The 21,971-nt window shown below is 39.5% G+C and overlaps 1 protein-coding gene across 1 annotated transcript; it reads left to right on the top strand.

Moving 5' to 3' along the window:
• The first annotated feature begins 482 nt into the window (after positions 1 to 482).
• On the top strand, positions 483 to 21,239 carry LOC138024745 (cell adhesion molecule DSCAML1-like). Its single transcript, XM_068871945.1, has 4 exons — positions 483 to 1,994; positions 14,379 to 14,526; positions 20,179 to 20,505; positions 20,905 to 21,239. Exons 1-4 carry the CDS (start codon positions 1,956 to 1,958, stop codon positions 21,237 to 21,239), a joined length of 849 nt encoding a protein of 282 aa, XP_068728046.1. The 5' UTR covers positions 483 to 1,955.
• The last annotated feature ends 732 nt before the right edge of the window (positions 21,240 to 21,971 follow it).

The raw sequence follows: 21,971 nt of genomic DNA, 5'->3' as shown, positions 1-21,971 counted from the left end.
ACTGATATAAATTTGAAAAAAGGTGGGCCGACGTTTTTCAAATTTACCCAAATTCAATCCATTTCAATCCTCTCTAGTTTTGTCCATCCATGTCCCTTCTTGGCTTCCCTGTGTTTTGTTAGAGTTCTCCTACAGTTTTGAACAGTTATTTTGATATTTTAGTCAATTCTATGACCATTCGATCAGTGCTGAAATTGCCTAAAATTGCGTGACCTAGCCCCTTTAAGATGTCAATTTCACGGCAAATGTATATATATACTAACGTAGACTTCTCTTCAAAGTGCTCACGTTCATAGAAATCCCATGGTCTTCTAGCAGAAGTGAGAAATGTTCTCATAACGAAATCTCTTTCAAAGTAATTTTAATTTTAATAATATTAATTGGATCTCTCATCTGTCGAATCATGGATGTCAAGATTAGGCGTGAATCTAATTTGGGACGTCAAGCAAGGACATCAGTGGTCGAATCGCACAACACACTTTCCTACTCACGTCTCTTTAGTGTTCCACACCCTCGGCAGAATACCTCGTTGTTCCCAAATTCTCTAAATTCCACATTTATGGCAGACGGAACCATCGTGCTTTCTACTGTAAACTCCTTTCAGGCAAAACTCCACCATGAGGGAGGAGAGGCGTGTGACGCTGGCTGACTGCTGGCCCAGTTATTACGTGACAAAAATTATTTGCAGCTTCAAAATATTTTTGTGTATTTCACAGCGATTCGTGGATTGAAAACTGTTTTCGAATTTTTAGAAAAGTTATTTGTGGATCCAATAACTTTAATAGGATTTGTAAAAGTATTTCAGATGTGAAAAACTCTTCAACACTGATTTGCCAAAACAATTCTTATTTCCAATTTTTCTTTGGATTTGACAAATATTTTGCGGTTGTCCCTTATCGGCTTTCGTAATCATTACCACATGCAAGTGAATAGTTCTCTCCGCGTGCGCTGATTGGCTAACTCAGAGTTAATTATCCAATTACTATTCCTCTCCTAGTAGCCGGCGTCCGAGATCTGAAATTTCCGACCACATTTTACAAAAATAAAGTAGTTTTTTGGTCCGCCTTTTTTTCAGCTTGTGTGGTGTATACTAAAACGATTATTCACCTTTTCTTCGGTGACTAATTGTTAAATATCAGGTGTCTATAAATTTCAAAGTTGTGCTAGTGAGTATCTTCAACATTTAGAGTCGGACAATTTTCTTTTTATTATTTCTACTGGATTTGCTTACATTGAGGCCTTGTTAGGGGAGTTTTAGTCGTCCCTTATCTCTAAAATTACTGAGGCTGTTATCCCTAAAATTACTTATCAAAACTATCTTGGTTACCCCTTATCCCTACAATTGCCTTGTCAGTTATCCCTTACTCCTAAAACCCCTAATAAGGCCTCTACATTTCAAGTCTGTTGTCACCGAATGAAAAGCCAACCTTTTCCACTGCAGGTCTTCCGGTTCATTATAACCAAGACGACAATTATGCTAATTCTGGATAAATAATTTAGTTGGTACTTGGCTCTAAGTTTTTGCCCATGTATAGTCAGATGGAGTAATGGCACTGCGACTGAACAACGCGGCCAAGAACTTTTATCTGGAAGTAACCACATTAGTTATTGAACTTTTGATGTCATAAACCACACAGCTGTCAAATCCACTCGTCCTGCTAATATAATCCCTTATTTTTTGTTTAGGCTGTCAGATTCAAGCAATTAACTGGTTCATCATTGGCAGTTTTCCAGATGACATCGCCTCAGCTTCCTCATCCAGATTTGGTTATGGACCTGAAAAGTATCGACTGTACGGACATGGTGCGTGGTTACCAAGCACCCAAAGAAATGTTAGCGACTTCTTACAAATCAACCTAGGTTATGAGTTCTACATTTGCGCCACAGCAACTCAAGGAAACCCAACTGCTGATCAATGGACAACAAAATACAAGATATATACATCGTTGGACAACATGAACTGGACGACCTACAAAGAGAATGGGATAGAAAAGGTTTGTAATTAACGTTTTAGGGAAGATTTGCCAGACTTCTTTAAACACATTCCATGGGAAAATTCAGGCACCACCTGATGAGGAAATTCCATGTCAGATTTGACGCGAAAAACCACAGGTACGCCAAGCCGACGATGTAATTTGAGGGGCAGCACTAAAAGCCGGAATCCAGAATCGGGAATCTGAAAACAGGAAACGGAAAACCAGAAAACCGGATTTTGGATTCTGGATTTGAGATTCCGAAATCCGGATTCTGGATTCTGGATTCCGGCTTTTAGTGCTGCCGTAATTTGATCATCACGATCAGTTAAAATTATAAGCGCTTGTATGGGAATTTGAAAACGTGTTTAGGAGTCGAAAATAAAGAACATGAATCCAACAAAGATGACTTACCTTGTCTTTCCGATACCTTATCAATGTTTTTGTGGCTTACTTTGGCCATTTCAGCCCTATTCCAGTGAGTTCTAGGTTCTCTGTTTTCTCTCGCTATATTTATCTTCAAAGTTGGAAACTCCGATGAAGCAGTCAAAAACACAAGCTGCTATAAATTCTTCCAAATTCCACCGAGACCAAGGATAATAGTGCTGCTACATATTTCAATAGTCATATCAGACAAACGTTCATGGAAAGGAATTAAAAATCGCCGACATGGGCTAATTTTTCCCTTATCAACGTGCTTAATTCGGATGTACCGTGCACGAAACCGTTGCAAAACACCTTACCGACCGCGCCCAAGGTTCATATTTGTTACACACAGGATGGGCGACGAGGCTTTAAGCTGATGTTACACGAGCCGATTTTTAACGCCGATTTTTAATCCATGTTACACGAGACAGCTTTTACCGCAACTTTGTTGCAGCAACGGTATGTTACACGAGACGATTTTAACGCAACATTGCTCGCAACACTTGAACCCAGGCTCCTGCTCGACAAATATGGCGGACAATGAGTTAAGAAGACGGCGGCTGAAAATCATTCAGGTTCTGTTTTTAGTGGACGAATTGGAAGAAGGGAAAGGAAGAAATCGGGAACGAATTATTTCGACGAGAATTTGGATTAGACGGAGGGAGGAAAGAGGGGTATATCATCAGTTAATAAGAGAGTTAGCTCTTGACGATGTTGCATTAAAAGTCAGCGGCAAGGGTGTTACACGCACCAACACCAACAAAATTCGGGCAACAATGTTGCAGGTTTTTGAATCGCTTTCAAAACCCTGCAACATGTTGCTGCAACAAAATGTTGCATTAAAAATCGCCCTTTGCACCCTGTTACACGAGGCAACTTTTAACGCAACAATGTTGCGTTAAAAATCGGCGTTAAAAATCGGCTCGTGTAACATCACCTTTAGTCTCAGTGACAGGTACAACGTGAGACTCTTCTCTGGAAAAGTACTCAGCTGTCATGCACAAACGGACAAAGCTCAGGGAAATGCTGACGCATGAAAGATGTTTCGCAAACAAAACACAAACATTCAGTTTGCTTACAGTGTATCTGTCACTGACATCGTCGCCCACCTTGGTGTGTAACAAATTTGAACTTGGGCTTGGTGGGTAAGGTGTTTTCCAACGGCCGTGCACGAAACTTTGTGGCAGAGCTTTGTCGACGGTCCTCGATGGAAGAGAGTCGTTAGATTAGCAAGCCGAAATTCCCGCACCGCAGCTGTTTTGTCCGATAGAGAAGGTATTAGTTAGAGGAGGGTTTTAACGTGCATTGGGCTAAGTCTGGAGGCGACCTGAGCGTTCGGAGAGAATTTACGGCTGATTTACTTCGGCGGATATGCGAGACCGCCGCCAGCAAGTAACCAACCTTGAGGAATCATATATAATTATGAGAGAGCAACGGTAGAACTAACACTCCCTAGAATCACGCTGAAACGGCCAGAAATGCTAAGAACATACCGTAAATAAGACAAGGAGGCAAGATAAGAAATTCTGGTGTATTTTTATTTTAATGCCCTAAATAACGATCGCTAAGGCCCGTTTTAAACGTCGCATTTTACATGTGGCGAATCTAATGCAAATGAGAAAAATCTATTGTTTTCGCTCATTTGCATTTGATTCAGCACATGTAAAATGCGGCGTTTCAAACGGGCCTAAATTCGCCACAAAAAAGCATATAAAATTTATGTAACGCAACAACGATTCTCCGTGAGCTTGGGGTGAGAAAGTAAAAGTGTCTTTGAATTGCACAGCGTGTTCAAAGATGAAGCCAGGCATTTAGTTTACCTTTTGGAGAATGCTGCAGTATTCAATGAGGGGGGTTCAAAACCTCCTGCTTCCCGTACCTTTATCTCCCGGCTCCCACCCTTATTAGTCCTGCTCCCGTCCCCTATAAATTAGAAGACGCAAAACACATCTTGGTCATTTAGCTACGTAATTCTTAAGTGATGACGGTCTCAATTGTTCCAACTTGCAGTTGTGAATAGACCTCTTTACATGTACAGGTGTACCATTCTCGTCACCAGAGTCTCGGTTCGACCCAAGGTTCTGGGAAACTCTATGTAGGAGACCATGCGCCGTAGGGTTCTTATAGCCAAGAATTGGCTATTTAAACCTTACGGCGACTGCTCACTCCTTCTGCTAACATGAATGCACCAATTAGAGACGCTTTTGATTGTTCTTCACGAAAACCAATGAGAAGACACTTTGTTTCAGGGTTTCCCAAAGATCTTCTCTCCATCAGTCAGGAGAAGAGCTCTGGAGTCGAGATTGAGTTTTGTGCTTAGTTACCTGCGCATGGTTGTTCGAAAGCCGATTAACTTAATCCATCATTAGCGTAAACTTTTGTTTCATGTTTTCAACTTTTTGATGAAAGTTGTTTTGCTTATTTTTGTTTTTCAAGTTTGACTCCCTCTAATGTAAAGTTTTGCCGAATATCAGCGTTAAACAGCATTTGGGAGTAGAGAAATAAACTCCTTGGTTAATTTTTAAATTTGGGTATTAGTGTTAATCGGCTTTTGAACAACCGGGCCCAGACCTTTAAGTGAAAGTGAAGCTAGTACAGTGTTGACCTTGTTATGATACAGACCTCCCTCCTTTTCTCATGGTAATGATGTTTTTGTCATGCTAATTATTAAGAATTTACATAAGAAAAACAGTGATGTTTCTCTCAAAACAAGGTCAACTCCAGCCTCATTTTCATTCATAGGCCAGGTAACTAAGCACACAACTGTAATATGGTCTGTTGTCTCGTGTTCTGATAAATACACGTTTCTGGAGGCGGATCCAGATTTTCACCAAATGGGGCCTGATTAAAGGTGCCGCCGAAGGCAGCGCGCCTGTTGGGGACCCCTGGGGAAACTTTGGAATTTTTAATCCTCGGAAACGCGATTTCCGGCATTCTGAGGCAAAGTCAGCGTGTTTTAATTTCTCGTTTGTTAAAGTTAAAATTCCATATTTTTGCATTAAAATATAACAGAGCTGCGCAAAATGATATATGTTATTTGCCAGCTGGGAGGTCCGTGTAGCGAAAAACTGTGACTGAGGTCTTAAAAATGCTGCCTGAGGCCGCAGGCCGAGGGGAGCTTTTCCAAGGCCGAGATCACAGTTTTTCGCTCTACGGACCGTCCTTAGCTGGTAAATAACTTTTTTTACTTTTCTCTCTCTTTTCCTTTGTGAAGTCACTCTTTTTTAGTCTTGACTCGCACCGCGTTTGATAGCGAATGCAGTACGCGACTTACAAACTGAACGTTTCAAAGAGAAACATTTTTATTTGAATTCACGCCATTATATTTTCAGGCCTCCTGTCTTCTAAAAATCTGTTTAATTTTGAAACACTTACTTTTGGATGTAAACGGATCGGTGTCAAAAAAATGGAAATTTAAGGTCATTGCATAAGCTCACTCAACTAGGGCTAGGATTCTGCCCGGGTGGCGGGCAAGATAGAAAAATTCGGCCTGCTCCTAGGGCCAATCAGATTGTAGGATTCGCAGAATACCGCCCGCTTGCGCATTGAGAAAAAATATGAAACGTGATGTACTTCGGATCAAATTTTCCTTTATAAAACTATGAGAAAGGTATGCTGTAGTTAAACCTTTTTGAAACTTTGTGTTTCACCAAAGACAGGATCCATAACAAGCATTCTTCGGGGTATATATCTTTCCACAAAACGCTGAACTACAGCATCGTAGGTGACAGGTTTTTCGTTGTGACTGGCGTAGTGCAAACAAATCGCAGCAAACAGTTAATGTTAGGGAAATTGTCTGGATCACAGGCCTGGTGAAAAAAGAAACACATTCGCAGCGAACCAAAATATTCAAATACCGGTACTCATTTGTTTCTTATCAGAAAACGTTTTAGCTACATCGAACAGCAGTGAATTATCCTTCTTATTTAAGATGTACTTGTATTTATTTTATATTTTTACAAGTTTATGTCACTAGGCTAGGTGTTTCAATTTAGGGGGCTCGATCAAACCCCTGAACACCCCCTCTCCCTCCCCCCCAGGTCCGCTCCAGATTTTCAACAATCTGTCCGGAGTTTGTTGGGATCATAAAGTCATTAAAAAGTGGAAGTGGGATATGACGAACTTGCAGCGAAATGTCACCACGTAGTGAAATCTTAGTCCGTTCTGATTCACGGTCATTGACAGAATGCATAAATGGGGGCCTCACTTTTTTAAGCCTCGTTTGCATGGACAAAATACAAAATAAATGTTTCTTGAGAGTGAGGCTAGTGAGTCTAATTAGCACAGAAACAAAAGAATACATTTTTGGCCGCCATTTATGCATTCCGTTTATAAGGAGCAAGCTCCCAAGAAGGACTGTTCCATGCACGGACTCCGACCTTTCACTACCGCACCGAAAAATACTAAGACCTATTAAAATAGTCTTCGACGACATTTTTATGATGAAGTTGCGTCGCTTTGCCTAGACTTTCGAAAAGTCCTTCGTCTCATGTAGATGACGCGCAGAACGAAGGACTTTTCATACTTGATTGGCGCCAATTTTAGCGACCCAAACATCAGAGTAGTCCTCGTGGACCCCAGGGGATAAGCTCTGGGGATAGAATTGTCAATCAAAATTTGTCATACGCAGTGAAGCGTGACTTTCAACATAGCTACTAAGGCCACCGGATATTCCGAATTGTGCTACTATCAGGGAAAAAAAATTCAAGAATATCTGTCTTGCAGAGATATGTTTGTGTCTGCTCCAACGGGAGCTGGAAAAAGTCTGGCCTTTGAACTAGCCCCCTACGCTTTTGATCGTTTACTTTAAGAGGATTGCAATGCTATCGTGTTTGTAATTGTTCCACCTATTTCGCTCATGAAAGATTTGGTCTCTAGTCTCAATTGCCGTAGCATTAGAGCGTCATATGTAGGAGACAACATATTTGATCAATTTGTGACACTGCACGAACATGTTATTGTACATTAAAATTTTGACTATTGATTGACATATTAATGGTATACGGTATACAATTAAAAAACTTGGTCTCGCTACTTTCAGGGGGTGGGGAAGTCTCTACTTTCGGGACTTACTAGCGGCCACAAAAAATTGACGTTAATTTCGGGGGGTCGTTACTATCGGAACTTTACGGTATTACTGTATGTTCTTCCTGAATCAGCAACTTCAGTCGCGCTCCCTCACTCACGCAAGACATTAGGAAGCTTAAGCACGCGCGTTTTTGAGACACGGACGGTAACCGGAAGTGAGCTGTTTTCCCTTTTAACTTGTCTTTACACGACCACAAAGTATCTTTTCTCCATCAGAGATGATTGGTACAAAAATCTGGGAGACACCACTGTCCTGGCAAGCGAAATGTTCTCTTCTGTTTGCCGTCCGTGTCTCAAAAACGCACCTGCTTAAACTCCCTATTTTCCAGGCGCCTTGTTCCTTAAAAATAGCATTTTTGTACCCAAAAAGTCAGGTGAAAAACACCGAAAACAAATTAAACAAGCTTTAAGTTTCCTTTATTGTAATTTGGACTGCATAGTTTGATGATGCCATCACCATTCTCAAATCTGTATATCTACTGAGAATAGCAAGCTCAGATCCATTTTACAGTATACATTTTCTCAGAGTGAAATACTTGAGTGTGCAGGTTACAGCAGAGCGTACAAGGAGTGAGAAGTTCTCGCGAATTGTCTCTGGTTTCTGGTTTCCGGATTTTGGATTCCAGATTCCGGATTCCTGCTTTTACTGCTGTCCTTTACTTGTACTTGTTTTAGTCACTTTGTAGAGACTGACGCATTGCGGTCTTGCCAATAAATTAAGTTTTTGATCAGTTTATAATATTTATAGAAAACTGTTAAGAAAATGTTTAGGATATTTAGAATTTTTTCACAATTATATTTAGGGGGAAAGAGCGAGATATTTCGGAAAAATATCAGGAATTTCCGGAAACATATTTAGACGATTTTACGAGATATTTGTAGCTAGGCCTAGAGGAATGCGTGAATTGGAAAGTTTTTGTAGGCTTAAAATGTGTTTGGACATCAGGTAAGTAATGCTGCTGGCGAAAGTGGACCCTTGGAAACTTCATCGTCGAGAAAAACAATGCGTTCAGACAACATTGAAGGAGAAAACGCACGCATACATTGACTTTACCCCTACAGGATAGTAATTTCAACATACAATATTGGTTTCTAGATGAGCCGTGTATACCTATCTAATCTTACATATATGTATAACTAGTTATAAAAAATGCTAAAATTCTTTCAAACAATACTATTGTTACCTACATGTATGTTACAGAGACTAAATTGCTAAAACCAAAATTTGAGTACTTTATTATAGAAAGTAATTATTGTTGATAACAATAAACATAATTATAAAAAAAACCTAATCTATAACTATCGGGTTGGTCCTTCCTCAAAACCACTTTGAAACTAATCTCAAATGTCACTTGGAAGTGCATCCCATGCTGTTGCCCCTCGACAAGCAAAAGATCCTTATAACCAGTTTTGCTTAAGGCCGGGACACGCTGACACACTAGGCAGAGATATGTCCAGGTTTGAAAATTCGCACTTTTCGCAAAAATCGGTAAATTCGCAAAAATCGCGACTCTTGTCAGGGACTAGTGTTCTGTAGCTTTTCAGTGTCCTAATCGCACAACGCTGAAGGCTGGAGAACACAAGTCCCCGACAAGAGTAGCGATGTTTTGCGATTTTAACGATTCTTCACAAAATTCGCAATTTTCGCAAAAATAGTTAAAATCGCATCTCTTGTCGGGACTAGTGTTCCAAGCTTTTCAGTGTCCTGCGATTTTTGCGATTTTTCGCAAAATTCGCAAAAACCGTTAAAATCGCAAAAATCGCAGAACACTGAAAAGCTAGAGAACACAAGTCCCCGACAAGAGTCGCAATTTTCGCAAAAATCGGAAAATTCGCAATTTTCGCATTTGCGTGCAAACCTGGACATAAGTGACTAGGCGACAAGTTGCTATGTGTGTACTACTCGCAAAACAAGTCGCTCCGATACGACGCCTGTTCGGTGCACACGCATTGATCTCGTATGAAGGGGCATGTGAACTAGTTTAATTTCTAATTCAATATGGCTGACCATATGTTGGCATATGGCTGACCATATGTTGGTTCATTTATATTTTGTCCCAACTTGTTGCCTGAAGTGTACACACGATGCGAAAACGCTGCTTTCGCTAATTTTGTCACTGCGAATTCAAACTGGTTTGAATTCGTGCGACTGATCGTGGCATAGTTAGTAGGGGCAACTGGTTTTGAAACCCGGCCAACTCTTTGTTATGGTTTTTGCGTCGTCACGTGATCACGACCCTGCACACACAGATAAACAAAACGGCATCGCCATTGTAATCTACCCGCGAGTTGTGCTCTATTTACTGGTTTTCTGCTACTTAGGCCACTCTTTTTAAAATTTAACGATAACAAATGTAAAGAACAGTTATGCCTGGAGAGAATTGTGCAGTATTTGGCTGTGGATCTTGTCGAAGGACAAAAGGAATTGGCATTTGGAAGTTGCCATTGGCGAAGGACGAAGCGCATGCAAAATGGAGGGAAGAGTGGCTCAGCGAGATCAAGAAGACAAGGGAAATTGATCAGAATTTCAGAGAATTAATAAAGCATGACCGAGTCTACACATGTGAGAAGCATTTTGCTCCTGAAGATATTGAAATATGTAAGTATGATACGTATAATTCGTTCGATTTTCGGTTATACACTGCATATTATTCTTTGACTTCGGTTTGCTTGAACTTAAAATTAGAAGGAGTCCCTATCCTGATATGGCCTTATTTTTCTACTTATAGTTACCTCTGCGAAAATGACCAAGAAAAAGCCGCGATTTGGTGCATTACCGACATTGAATATGCCCAAAAAGAGTCATGTGTCTGCCACCTTGCATTGGTTGCCTATAATGTTGTTGCATTCCGTGTGAGTCCTTTGAAGTATTTGGTGGCATTCAATGCAACAGTTCAATAAAAATTAGAATAAAACTTTTCAGCATCTCCTTTCTTTTTCCACATTCACAAATGATAGGATAACAATGAATATAATGAATACATATTATACAGTAATATGGGATATTCAGAGTTTGCAAAGGATCGATTATAGGCAAACATCGTTCGTGATTTTGATATCTTTATGGTCATTTTTCTTTGTTTTTGGCTTCAAGTACTTTTTAAATAATTGATAATTGTACTGAGATTAAAATATTGCAAAAGATCTACACATTTTATGCTATTTTTACTGGCTCTATAGATGCAAAACACAAGAAAGTCGTGACTGTTTACAGGAACATTTTGCACATTCTCGAGTGTATTTGTGGAGAATTCGAGTCAAAAATACAATCTTCAACACTTACCAGACTCACTGCTGCCGTGAAGTCATTTTGTATTCTCTCATCATATTCTAAAACATCCAAAATAGCTTCTAAATCATCACCAAACATGAACAGTGCGCCTACCTCGTCCGCCATATTGCTTTACAATGTGCAGGGTCAGGATCACGTGACGGACCCATTCAACCTCAAAAACGAAACAATAGGCCGGCCTTTTGAAGTTTGCCGGGTTTCATAACCATTCCCCTCTACTAACTATGATCGTGGCGACAAAATTCTGCCTCAGCGACAATGATTATCATGAAATTAACCGTGTCACACAAGGCGAATTGTTGCGGCGACTTGTTCCCGCGACGTGTCGCAACGACTTATCGCCTAGTGTGTCCCGGCCTTTAGGTTTGGACAAGTGCATGTCAAACTTGCTTCTTCGGATGTTGTAGTTATACATCTCGGAGTTCGACAAAAAAAACACACTTTTTTGAGCAGTTACCCCACACAAGGCTGCAACAGTCGAAGTACGGCTGTACTGATCGATAAATAGAATTCAATGTTCTTAAGTCTTTCGTTAGAGGTCTAATTTTACACTTACTATTTAATATATACACAAGCAGGAGTGTTTTATCAGATATAAAAAGTCGTGAGGGCGAAGCCCGAGAGATTTTTTATATCTGATAAAACACGTGCTGCGCATGTTTTAAGTGGCTTAAAATACTCCTCCATATTCAATAGCTGTTTTGACCAATCGTGATGGGAAAAATACTATTCCTTCGTGAACGGCGGTCTAGCCCAGTTCGCCTGGGAATCGAAAAACACCCTGAACAAAAAAGACGTTACATAAGAAGACACGCCAGTCTGGATCACCTGGAAATCGAAGAAATGTATTTGAGCGATGTATAAAAATGTTATTCACGTTGGCCAGTAAGCGTAAAATGCTCCGGTTTAGTGTTTTGAGGGCTCTTGAACCGAGGACAACGTGGCTCCAAAACAACAGTTAATTTAGGCAGCCAAACACTGCGGAAGAGCAAGAGAAAAAAGACTTGGACGACTGCATCCCAAGGCTACCAGGAACGCAACCAAGTGGGTGTTTAAGGTGTTCTCCCAGTGGCAGATATCAAGGAGCAACAAGGAAAGGAGTCATGAAATACAAATGAACATGAGGCATTACATAATACCTCTAGTGACATTATATAATGCCTCATTTTGCATTCCATTGTTCATCTCTTTACTTCGCAGCCACGTTGAAATCCCTCCCCAGGCTTTCAGGTTTGTTGGGTGAATTAGTAGGTATAACAACTTACTCACGTGTCTAGAGAAATTCATCCGATTGGTGAAAACGACTATAATAATTGAATATGGATGAGTATTTTTAAAGCATACACAAGCCATTTTGGCCTTTAGGTCCGTACGATGTGCGATATATGATTATCCTATGACAGTCTAAATTCATCAGTGTGTACGCTGAGCAACTTTATGGTAGCTTTCCTTTCTATAGGTTTATCGTATATGTTAAGGTGCGTTCGATTGACTGTATTCTGGAATAAGAATACATGGAATAGAATTAAGTAAGAAAGCCTTTGTTTTTACGGAGATTCACATCAAAATTGTCAAACAAGTGCTGAAATGCTATTTTAAACATATCTTTATCATTTTTGTTGCGTCAAAACGCCAGAAATGTTTTGTCTGGAACCAACTGTCATATAACTCGTTGTCGAGGCCTGTAGATGCCCTCTTACTTATGATTTTTTCTTATGGGGCACCTGTATATGGAATGTTCTTGTCCAATTTCTTCCAGAGCATGCCGAAATGTAGATTCATAATTTATCCCCTATCTCTTTTTTGTCAGTATATGATCGACCCCCACTGGAAATCTCGTTAATGATTGTCGTTTTAGAATTACGACCTAACGTACTGTTTATTAGTTTTCGAGTTTCTCTTACGTTGTCGCTATATTCTTGGATGTCGTAGTTGAAATGTTTCTTATTATTATGATATTAAACTGGTTTCTGGTATTTCTCAGTATAATTTAGTCAGTCTAAGTTACTCATATTTTGTTTTGACAAGTCTACGTAGCTAGTTGTTCTTTATTCGCGAGTAAATTTGATTGTTGAAGGAAAATTGTTCTTGAATTTACCAAAATGGTTGATTTCGTTTTCCCTTGTGGTCTACATCGAAAACATGTCGTCAGTGAAACATTTCCAGTGGTCAGGTTAGCGAGGGCGTTCTTTCAAACAGATGTTTTTCAACATGAAGCATAAAAATGACTCTGAAGGCTTTTGCCATTTTAGTCTCCATTGCAATGCGTGAGTCTGCGAGCTTCTGCTCATTTGGAGTTAGTAAAAGAACACCGCAATACAATGCATCTATCGTACGTTATATTTTGACGTTTTGAAAATACATTCGTGAGAGTTGTAAGTTCATTTAGTTTGGCTTTGACACTACAAAGTTCATTATTTCACGGCTTTGTTCATCAGCTGGTACGTGTAGCTTTCTGTTTGGAGATGATCTTGGAGGAAGATCTGCTGGTGGCTGAGTGGATTCTCTTTAAGTTGGTTTCTGTGGAACTTAATCAGCATCGGTCTTATTTCTTTTACCTATTTTATTTTTCCACAAATGTGGATGGCATGATTTTAGATTCCACTTAAGGATAGTGCCTGCAATTGTTATTACCCATATGTTTTGCACATTTCGAAATACTCGGGTTTCCCGTAGATGGTGCTTCCCAATAGAGGGATATTTTTGCGCGGTTTAAAACTATGCGGAGAAAGCAGAACTCAGCAAGTGCTCTTGGTATGCAAAAAGAAAATTGGGGATAACCATCCATTGTTCGGAGCCTCAATTTGGAAAAGAACGCTATATACATTGCTTTGTATTTTACAGCTTTTTGCAAATATTGTTGATTAATTAACTTTGCAAAATGCGTGGCTACTCCCAATTTTCTTTTGGATTTCAATAAAACTTGTAAAGATTTTCTATTCCCGCATATTCATAAACCGGGAAAAAATACCTTTGAAGTACCTCATTACATGAAATTTCGTGATTAAAAAAGAAATCGCGAAATTTAAGTGACGCGGAAATTAAATTTCGCGAAAATAACAGGACGCGAAAATTAAGTGACTCACATTATATCAATAACTGAAACAGCGACTTTATTACACACGTTCATAACAATCATTTTTAAGCTATTCTGTGGTAATGTTCTGGTCCTCTTCATCACTAACTGCTTTCCGTCCCTGCTCCAGGTAGCAATTCTTTTGTACAATCCTCAAACTGTCCATTTACTGGCTCCTTGAGTGTGTCTCACTCAAAAACTCGAAATTAAAGGGAGTCAAAATGCAAAATTTCGCAAACTCGCGAAAGAAAGGTGTCGCGAAATATGCGAACCTCAAAATCGCGGAATTAAACTGTCACGAAAATTTCATGTAATTTTAAGGTAGTGGGCACCGTCCTTAAAAAAGCCGCGGTTTCTGATACTGGGACAGTTGACATTAGACTTTTCAAAGTAAACATTACCACCGCGAATTTGTCTTACCAAACAGAGCCGTCTGTCTTTAGCTTATATTCAGGCTACTGTTATCATCTGTATCATTGTCACCGTCCATAATTGTCAGCATAAATTCTAATTTCTTTTGCAGGTCTTTCATGGAAATACTGGGCGAAACGACATTGTCAAGCATAATCTTGAGGAGGTTATCATAGCGAGCTTCGTCCGCTTTCAGCCAACTGACTTTTTTGGTCATAAGGCATTGAGAGTTGAGCTCTATGGAGCACTTAAATCTCTAGGTAACTCATGAACTTATTTCCTATAAGTTTTGCAGATCCATCTGCATGTAATTATTTAAAAGGACAAAATTAGAAAAGAAAAAATGAACTCCATTTTTGAACTTGCTCTTTATGCGTATATGTTCAGGAATAGTATTTGACAGCCTTCTGTTAGTACTGTAAAAGTTCAACATATCCTCTAACTCTGAAATGACGATTATCTACGATTCCAAATTTTCTCTGGAATGACTGTAATCGTCAATTTAGATTACTCTGTCCCAGGACTTGTGGTAGCAGATGAAAAGAAAAAAAAAGTAAAAGTTGCATCCATGGACGGGATGTGAACCTGGAGCACCGACTGCGAAGGAGCTGTTTTTACCCACTTAACAACTGAAGATCAACTGGCTCACAATTACACCAATTATTTATCAAGATTAAACTTGTAGTATATATAAAGTCATTGCTGACTAGTGGTTAAGACTAGTACTTGATTTTAAAATGGTGAGCTTTTTCTTGAGGTTTGGTAATGAACATTTTCCCCTGTTTAAACTTGTTTCTTAGCCAGTGATAATACATGTTTACAGCGACATTCAGAAGAAAAAAATTGACATTTTAAAAAAGTAATGTTCTAACAATAGCGCTGCGGTGGTCTAGTGGTTGGGTGAAAGGGTTATTAATCGAACATTCCCAGCTTTGACTCCAGCGAGGTTAGGCATTGGGGTTCTGAGTTAAGAAAAATAGGTCTGCAATGCGTACTTGTGTGGGATTTCAGTCAAATAGACGTTGATGATTAGCATTACAGTAAAGTTAACACATTTTGTCATGTTATAGTGAATAAAGATTCCATAGCATCCCAAACTGCACAAACATGTTTGCACACCATTTGTCAGAATAAACCTGTTGGGATGACCGGTGAATAATGGTAACAGTTTTTCCAAAATCAGCAAACCAGCCCAACGAGATGGCACTTACCATTTGCAATTGTTTTCGGCTGATGAGAGACTGGAAACTGGAAAATTTAGCAAATGGTATTTAATTAAAGGAAATTTCCTCTGTTCCATTCGGAATGGAAAAAGAGGACTACCTCTGTATAGGTAGTCTACAATTTTTGAATGGGTTTTCCGGAAAAGTAGGGTGCCTACCATTTGTCCAAAAATTCCGGAAATTTCAGTTGAAAGTGAAATGGAAAGGAAGAAAATCCATTCGGAAATTGTGGACTACCTCTAGACGTAGTCCTCTATTTCTGTTTGGAACAGAACGGCGGAAATTGACTTACCATTTGCTAAACTTTCCAGTTTCCAGTCTCTCATCAGCCGACAACAATAACGGGAAAGCGAATTGCAAATGGTAAGCACCATCTCATTTGGTTGGTTTGCTGATTTTGGAAAAACCCTTTCATCGGTCATCCCAACCGGTTTATTCTGACACATGGTAAGCACCCTCACTGTTCTATTTGCTAAATGCTATTTTGCTAAATGGTATTAAAAAGCACTGTGACCCTTTTACGATGGAAAACTGCCTCTAGTGAGTATTACCAAATTCCCCAAGGTAAATTTCTCTTGGTAAATATTTATGGAGTATTCAAGAAGATCACACAAAGCACCCATGAGATTAAATGTGGTGTTTTGATGTCCAAGGTTTAAGAGCCAATCACAGTTCTCCATTGAAATGGTTTTCCTTCGTGATAATATTTTTTTTTAACGTTAGCAAAATCAAAAATCCAGTGTAGCCGTTGGTTGACACAGGATACCAAAACTTAAATGTGATGGAGTTTGGGATAATGTATCATGATGGTAAATGCCATTTACTGTCACAGTGGTTTGTGCTGGACATGGCTCCAAGTAATCATAGGGGAAGGAGGGGGCGGTAAATGACAGTGTTAACAGTCACTAAAGTAAATATTTTGCAGATTAAGGCTTGTGACGCATGACAATTGGGTGCAATTGAGCATGTGAGTTTCTCAGCCACCAAATCTTTTGCAAATGTGTCAACGCACTTCAGGCATGAACACACAACTTCAAAGAGTCATGAAATATTTGCGTTCTACAAAGAGGTAAATGCTGTCTACTCTTATTTGTAAATGGAAATATTGGAATCAGTCGCTAGTAGCAGAGGAGAATTTGTTTACGATAAATAACAATTATTCCATGAGCCAGAGTTGGATATGAAGTGATAAAATAACCAACGAGCGCTTAGCGCGAGATGGTTATAATCACTTCATATCCAACAAGGGCGAATGGAATAATTGTTCTAGTAAATTCTCAAACCGGGCTTTGCCGCCGATTTTTATTTCCACAATTTTACAAAGGGTCCGGAAAGAGCATCTTGGCGCACTATTTTCCATATGACGTAAAACGTCGACTATTGGCTCATAGTCAGAGTTTTTTAGCCAATCAAAAAGCTAGAAATGCAATAGTCGGAGCTGAAAATTTACTAAAGCTGGATAAATCAGCAGGCAAGTGCAATTGTCAGCTAAGAGTTCTTGCTTCCAGCTTTAATACAACACTGTACGTAAACTATACTTTTACAAATTAGCTTTTCTGTTTTACCATTACCAGTAAGTGTGAAATTTTTTGACAGTTTGAAGGCATTAGTTTTTTGTGTGGGATTTCCCCACACTTTGTCAGCACCGGCGATATGCCTGGCTTTATTTGTTTTCGAGAGCTAAGTGTTTGTCACATGTCACAATCATTATTGAACTTGCCCGCTGATTTATCCGGAATTATCGTAAACAAATTCTCCTCTGCTACTAGCGACTGATTCCAATATTTCCGCTGATGAATAAGTAGACGGCATTTACCTCTGCTGAAGTAGTGTGTTCATGCCTGAGGCGTGTTGACAGACTGACACATTTTGGCAGTTAATTGCAAAAGATTTGGTGGCTGAGAAACTCATATGCTCAAATGCACCCAATTGTAATGTTTTAGAAGCCCTAACCTGCAAAATGTTTACTTCAGCGACTCTTAACTCAGTCAATCACCGCCCCCTCCTTCCCACATGATAACCTGGGGCCATGTCCAGCTTTATCTGCTGACTGGGAAATACACAAACCACAGTAAATGACATTTCCCATCAAACGGAACAGTGGAAATGTCCTTACCATTTGCTAAGTTTTCAAGTTTCCAGTCCCTCATCAGCCGAAAACAATTGCAAATGGTATTAAGCGCTATCTCGTTGGGCTGATTTGCTGAGTTAGGAAAAACTGTTACCATTATTCACCGGTCGTCCCAACCGGTTTATTCAGACAAATGGTAAGCAACCCTAATCTCCTCGAAACTAGAAGTCCAAACATGTTTCTTCCCTAACCATTTTCTCGTCTGCAGCTTGGAGATTTTACGGAATCTTTACTGGACATTTACCACAACATGTATAAGATGACATTAATGTATTACGAAATATTTACTGTAATGCTAATCATCAACGTTTATTTGACACAAGTACGCATTGGCACAGGCGCCATCACACAGCGTGTCAACAAATCGTAGCTAAAAGAGAGGTTACTTCAAATTGCTAATTGTAAATCTACAGGATAAGGAGCAACTTCAGAATACCCCGCCACAGCTAACCACCATTGTTTCCCCTATGCGGCATCTTTTGAAAAACGAGACTAAATACAATAGAGCCTATTCTTATGAAATAATTCAAGTACAAATTTCTTCCGACAGTTGAAGACTGCGTCACGCATACTTTCAATATGCAATTTTCCTAGTGGAATTTTGTACGATTGTTCCTTATTCATCCAAGAATTTCTTGCATATGCAAACAGAAAGGGAGTTTTTCACGCACTAAAATACATTGTAAATACCCTGCAGTCCGTGGTTTAACTTAATCTCCTCCCTCCGAATCTCCAAAACTAAGAACTATGACAAATCAAGAAATATCTAGGAGCAATTGCAGAATACCCGGCCCACCAAATGTCCTACTTAAAAAAGCTGCCAACGCGGTCCACAGTCCCGAAGTCGATGAATGAAAAGAAAAGTGTTAAAGGGTAAGCAGTGAAATGAACTGCCACCGCGGTCCGCAGTCCCACAGCCGTTGAATGCAAAATGTTAAAGTGAACTACCACCGCGGTCCGCAGTCCCGCATTCGTTGAATGTAAAATGTTAAAGTGAACTGCCACCGCGGTCCGCAGTCCCGCAGTCGTTGAATGCAAAATGTTAAAGTGAACTGCCACCGCGGTCCGCAGTCCCGTAGTCGTTGAATGCAAAATTTTAAAAGGCAAGGAGTAACCCTAACCTAACCCTAACCCTAACCCTAACCTTAACCGAACCGCAACGTGAAAGCTAAAATTTTACGATAGTGCTTAGGCCTAATGACTGAAACGGGCGCTTAGGCTTAATCAATAAACGAGTGCTTTCTTCTTCACACGATCTCGTGAAAAGTGTAGTGAACCGAACCGGAAAATGAAAGCTAAAATTTTACGAGAATGCTAAGGCCTAATCATTGAAGCGAGCGCTTAGGCTTAATCAGTAAACGACTGCTTTCTTGTTCAGACGATCGTGCTTAGGCTTAATCAGTAAACGACCGCTTTCTTCTTCACACGATCTCATGAAAAGTGTAGTTAACCGAACCACAAAATAAAAGCTAGACCCAAACAGTAAACAAATTCTTTCTTCTTCACACATCCCATTGGCATGGGACAGAAAATGATATTCATAATTCTGTTCCTAAACCGGGTATTCTGCAATCGCTCCTTAGCTTTCAATCGCTCCTTAGCTCCAATGCTGCTTGCGGACAAGCAGCATTGTTAAACACGACTGCGGGACTGCGGTGGCAGTTTTTTAAGTAAGACATTTAGTGGACGCGGAAGCACAATTGTTAAACACGACTGCGGGACCGCGGTGGCAGCTTTTTTAAGTAGGACATTTGGTGGGCCGGGTATTCTGCAATTTAGCCAATATCTAGACATAAATTGTCAGTTTTGCTCTGTGAAAGCTCACAAGAAAGCTAAGTTGAAGGGTTGTACATGTAAAACTTACTATAAAGTAACATATTTTCAATCTTAACTCGTTTTGTGTGAGAGTAACAAAGACTCAAATTTATTTCAAAGTGTTTACAAGTAACTCAACTTTTCTTCGTTTATACGACTTCGCCTTACCTTGTAACTTAATTGAATGGAGAAAACAAGTAAAAATTCACCAAATGGCAACAGCCGACCGGCCGAGAAGAATAATGGCCACCACACACACTCATTCCCAGGGTCCTCTCTCTTCCTAATACACCACTTTCATAAATGGCGACCACTTTTCCATTCTTTTGTCTTTATGTTAATTAGACCTACTCCCCTCATTTTGAAACAAATGTTCTTTTGAAATTTGCTCGTCGTAGAGAGGCTAGTTAGGCTTATTAGCATAAAAACAAAAGAATATTTTTTTTGGCCGCCATTATGAAAGAGGTCTATAGAGACCATGTGACAAACACTTCTCCTGACAAAAAAAAATATATTAATTTCCCATAATCCCTAGCAAGAGCTAAGCGTCCTAAATTGACGATAATAGTCAATTTAGAGAAACTTAGGAATTGCCGATAATCGTCATTTCAGAAGTAGAGTATGGGTTGAAAAGTTACGTATAAAGAACGATTTTCTAGCACATTTAAATTTAATAAGTAGTGATGTTTCTGGACTTGTGCGGTATTCTTCTGTATTCAGCAATTCCTTGTTCTCCATACCAGTTCCTGTTGAAGCTCCTGTTCTTGTCAATGTGACTGCACAATCATCGACTAGTGTCGCTGCCTCTTGGAAACTTCCAAAACGGTACTACGACGAAAGAAACTTGATAACCTTTAAACTTCTTTACCAAAAGCGAGACTCTAACGTATCAGAAATACAAACTATCAAAGATGTGGCTTGGGTTTCAATTATCAATGGTTCGTTGGTTTTCTTCGGGCAAGTTACAGGGCTTGAGAAATTCACAGAATATGAATTTAAAGTGTGTGTCTTCAGTTCTGTGGAGTGTGGACCAAAGAGTTCCTCAAAGATTGCAAGGACGTTGGAAGATGGTAAGGGACTGTAGCTTTTTATCATGCTGCCTATTCAATTGGGGGCAATGTGGTGAATTACAGCTGAATGAAATCGCAATTTCCAATGCCCATAGACAGACAATAATTATTCCACATGGTGTGGGAGAAGATGGAATAAATTGAGATATTTGCAAATTTAGAATGAAATGGTGTTTTTATTTATTGATTGATTTATTCATTCATTTAGGTATTTTCTTCTTCCTGATAAGCCATCTTTGTTCATTTAAAATGTCACTTCCTTCATCGAATTAATTTCCTTTATTGGAAAGAAAGGAAGAAAGTTGCTTTTCAATTAAGAATGGTTGAATCACATTTCTTCTATTTCATTTCATGGGCAAAGTTCATTCTGATGTCTTTGCTGCATTTGAAATCTTTCAGTCCCATCAAAAGCTCCTAGCAATTTTACAGTAACTGCTAACACATTTACGGCTATCATAGCGTCCTGGCAGCTTCCTTCCCCTGACTCCAGACATGGAATCATTATAGGATTTAACATATTCTTCGGAAAAGAAGGCTCCGATATTTACAGAGTAGAAAAAATTTCTTTTTCCAACATCACAATGTACACCAAAAATGTCACCGGATTGGCTAAATTTACACAATATGGATTTCATGTGTTGGCCTTTACCTCCGCTGGTGATGGAATGAACAGTTCTGTTCTCTTCGATTCCAAACACGAGAAAACGGATGAAAGCCCGAGGCCGTTAGGCTGAGGGCTTTTTTTGTTTCCGAGTGTTTGGAAACCCCGGTAAAACACGAAGCATGAGTTTTTGAAATGGCTTCTCAATCGTTGCCTAATTGCAAACAAAAGAAAGCGCACAGTTGGTGATGATAATGTCAGTGTTTTTTTCCCAACTGAAGCTTGGTTATTTCAAGTAGCCACAATTTGCATTTAGTCGCGTCCAGCTAGTTCCGAAACATGGATGGGTTAGGTGAGGATGAATTTTGCCGGTTTCGACCGCCCAAAAGTGTGCAAGAAGAAGAATCTTTGCTTGTACAGTCCAAGCCTAAAAGTACACGGTACAAAGACAAGTGGGCCGTTGTTTGGATATCCAAACACGCGGTTTTTTTTTTTCCGCGGTATCACGGTGCATCCATGTGACCTAAATGCGGTCACGCAATTGGTTTATCACTTGATGAATTATTAATGAGTTTAAGAAGTCATGTGTCAAAAGCTCAGTCAACCGTAACAAAGGAAACTATGTACATGTACCGTTAAAGGAAATTCAACTCAGATGAAAAACAGTTTAAACATGAACTTTGCCACACTTTGGCTTTCTTTGTATCTCATTTTGTTGCAATTTGATTGAGTAGTATAGGAGTTGGGGGTACCAGATCATTTTTGATCTGTTACCAAAACCCAACTTACATACTACTTTCCATATTATGTTTTTATATTTTTGGTCTCGTATTTTTGATCTTATATTTTGGAAATCTATATGTTT

Source organism: Montipora capricornis, chromosome 11 (genome assembly GCF_036669925.1).
Source record: "Montipora capricornis isolate CH-2021 chromosome 11, ASM3666992v2, whole genome shotgun sequence".
Lineage (NCBI taxonomy): Eukaryota > Metazoa > Cnidaria > Anthozoa > Scleractinia > Acroporidae > Montipora > Montipora capricornis.
This window is presented reverse-complemented; position numbering and strand designations above follow the sequence as displayed.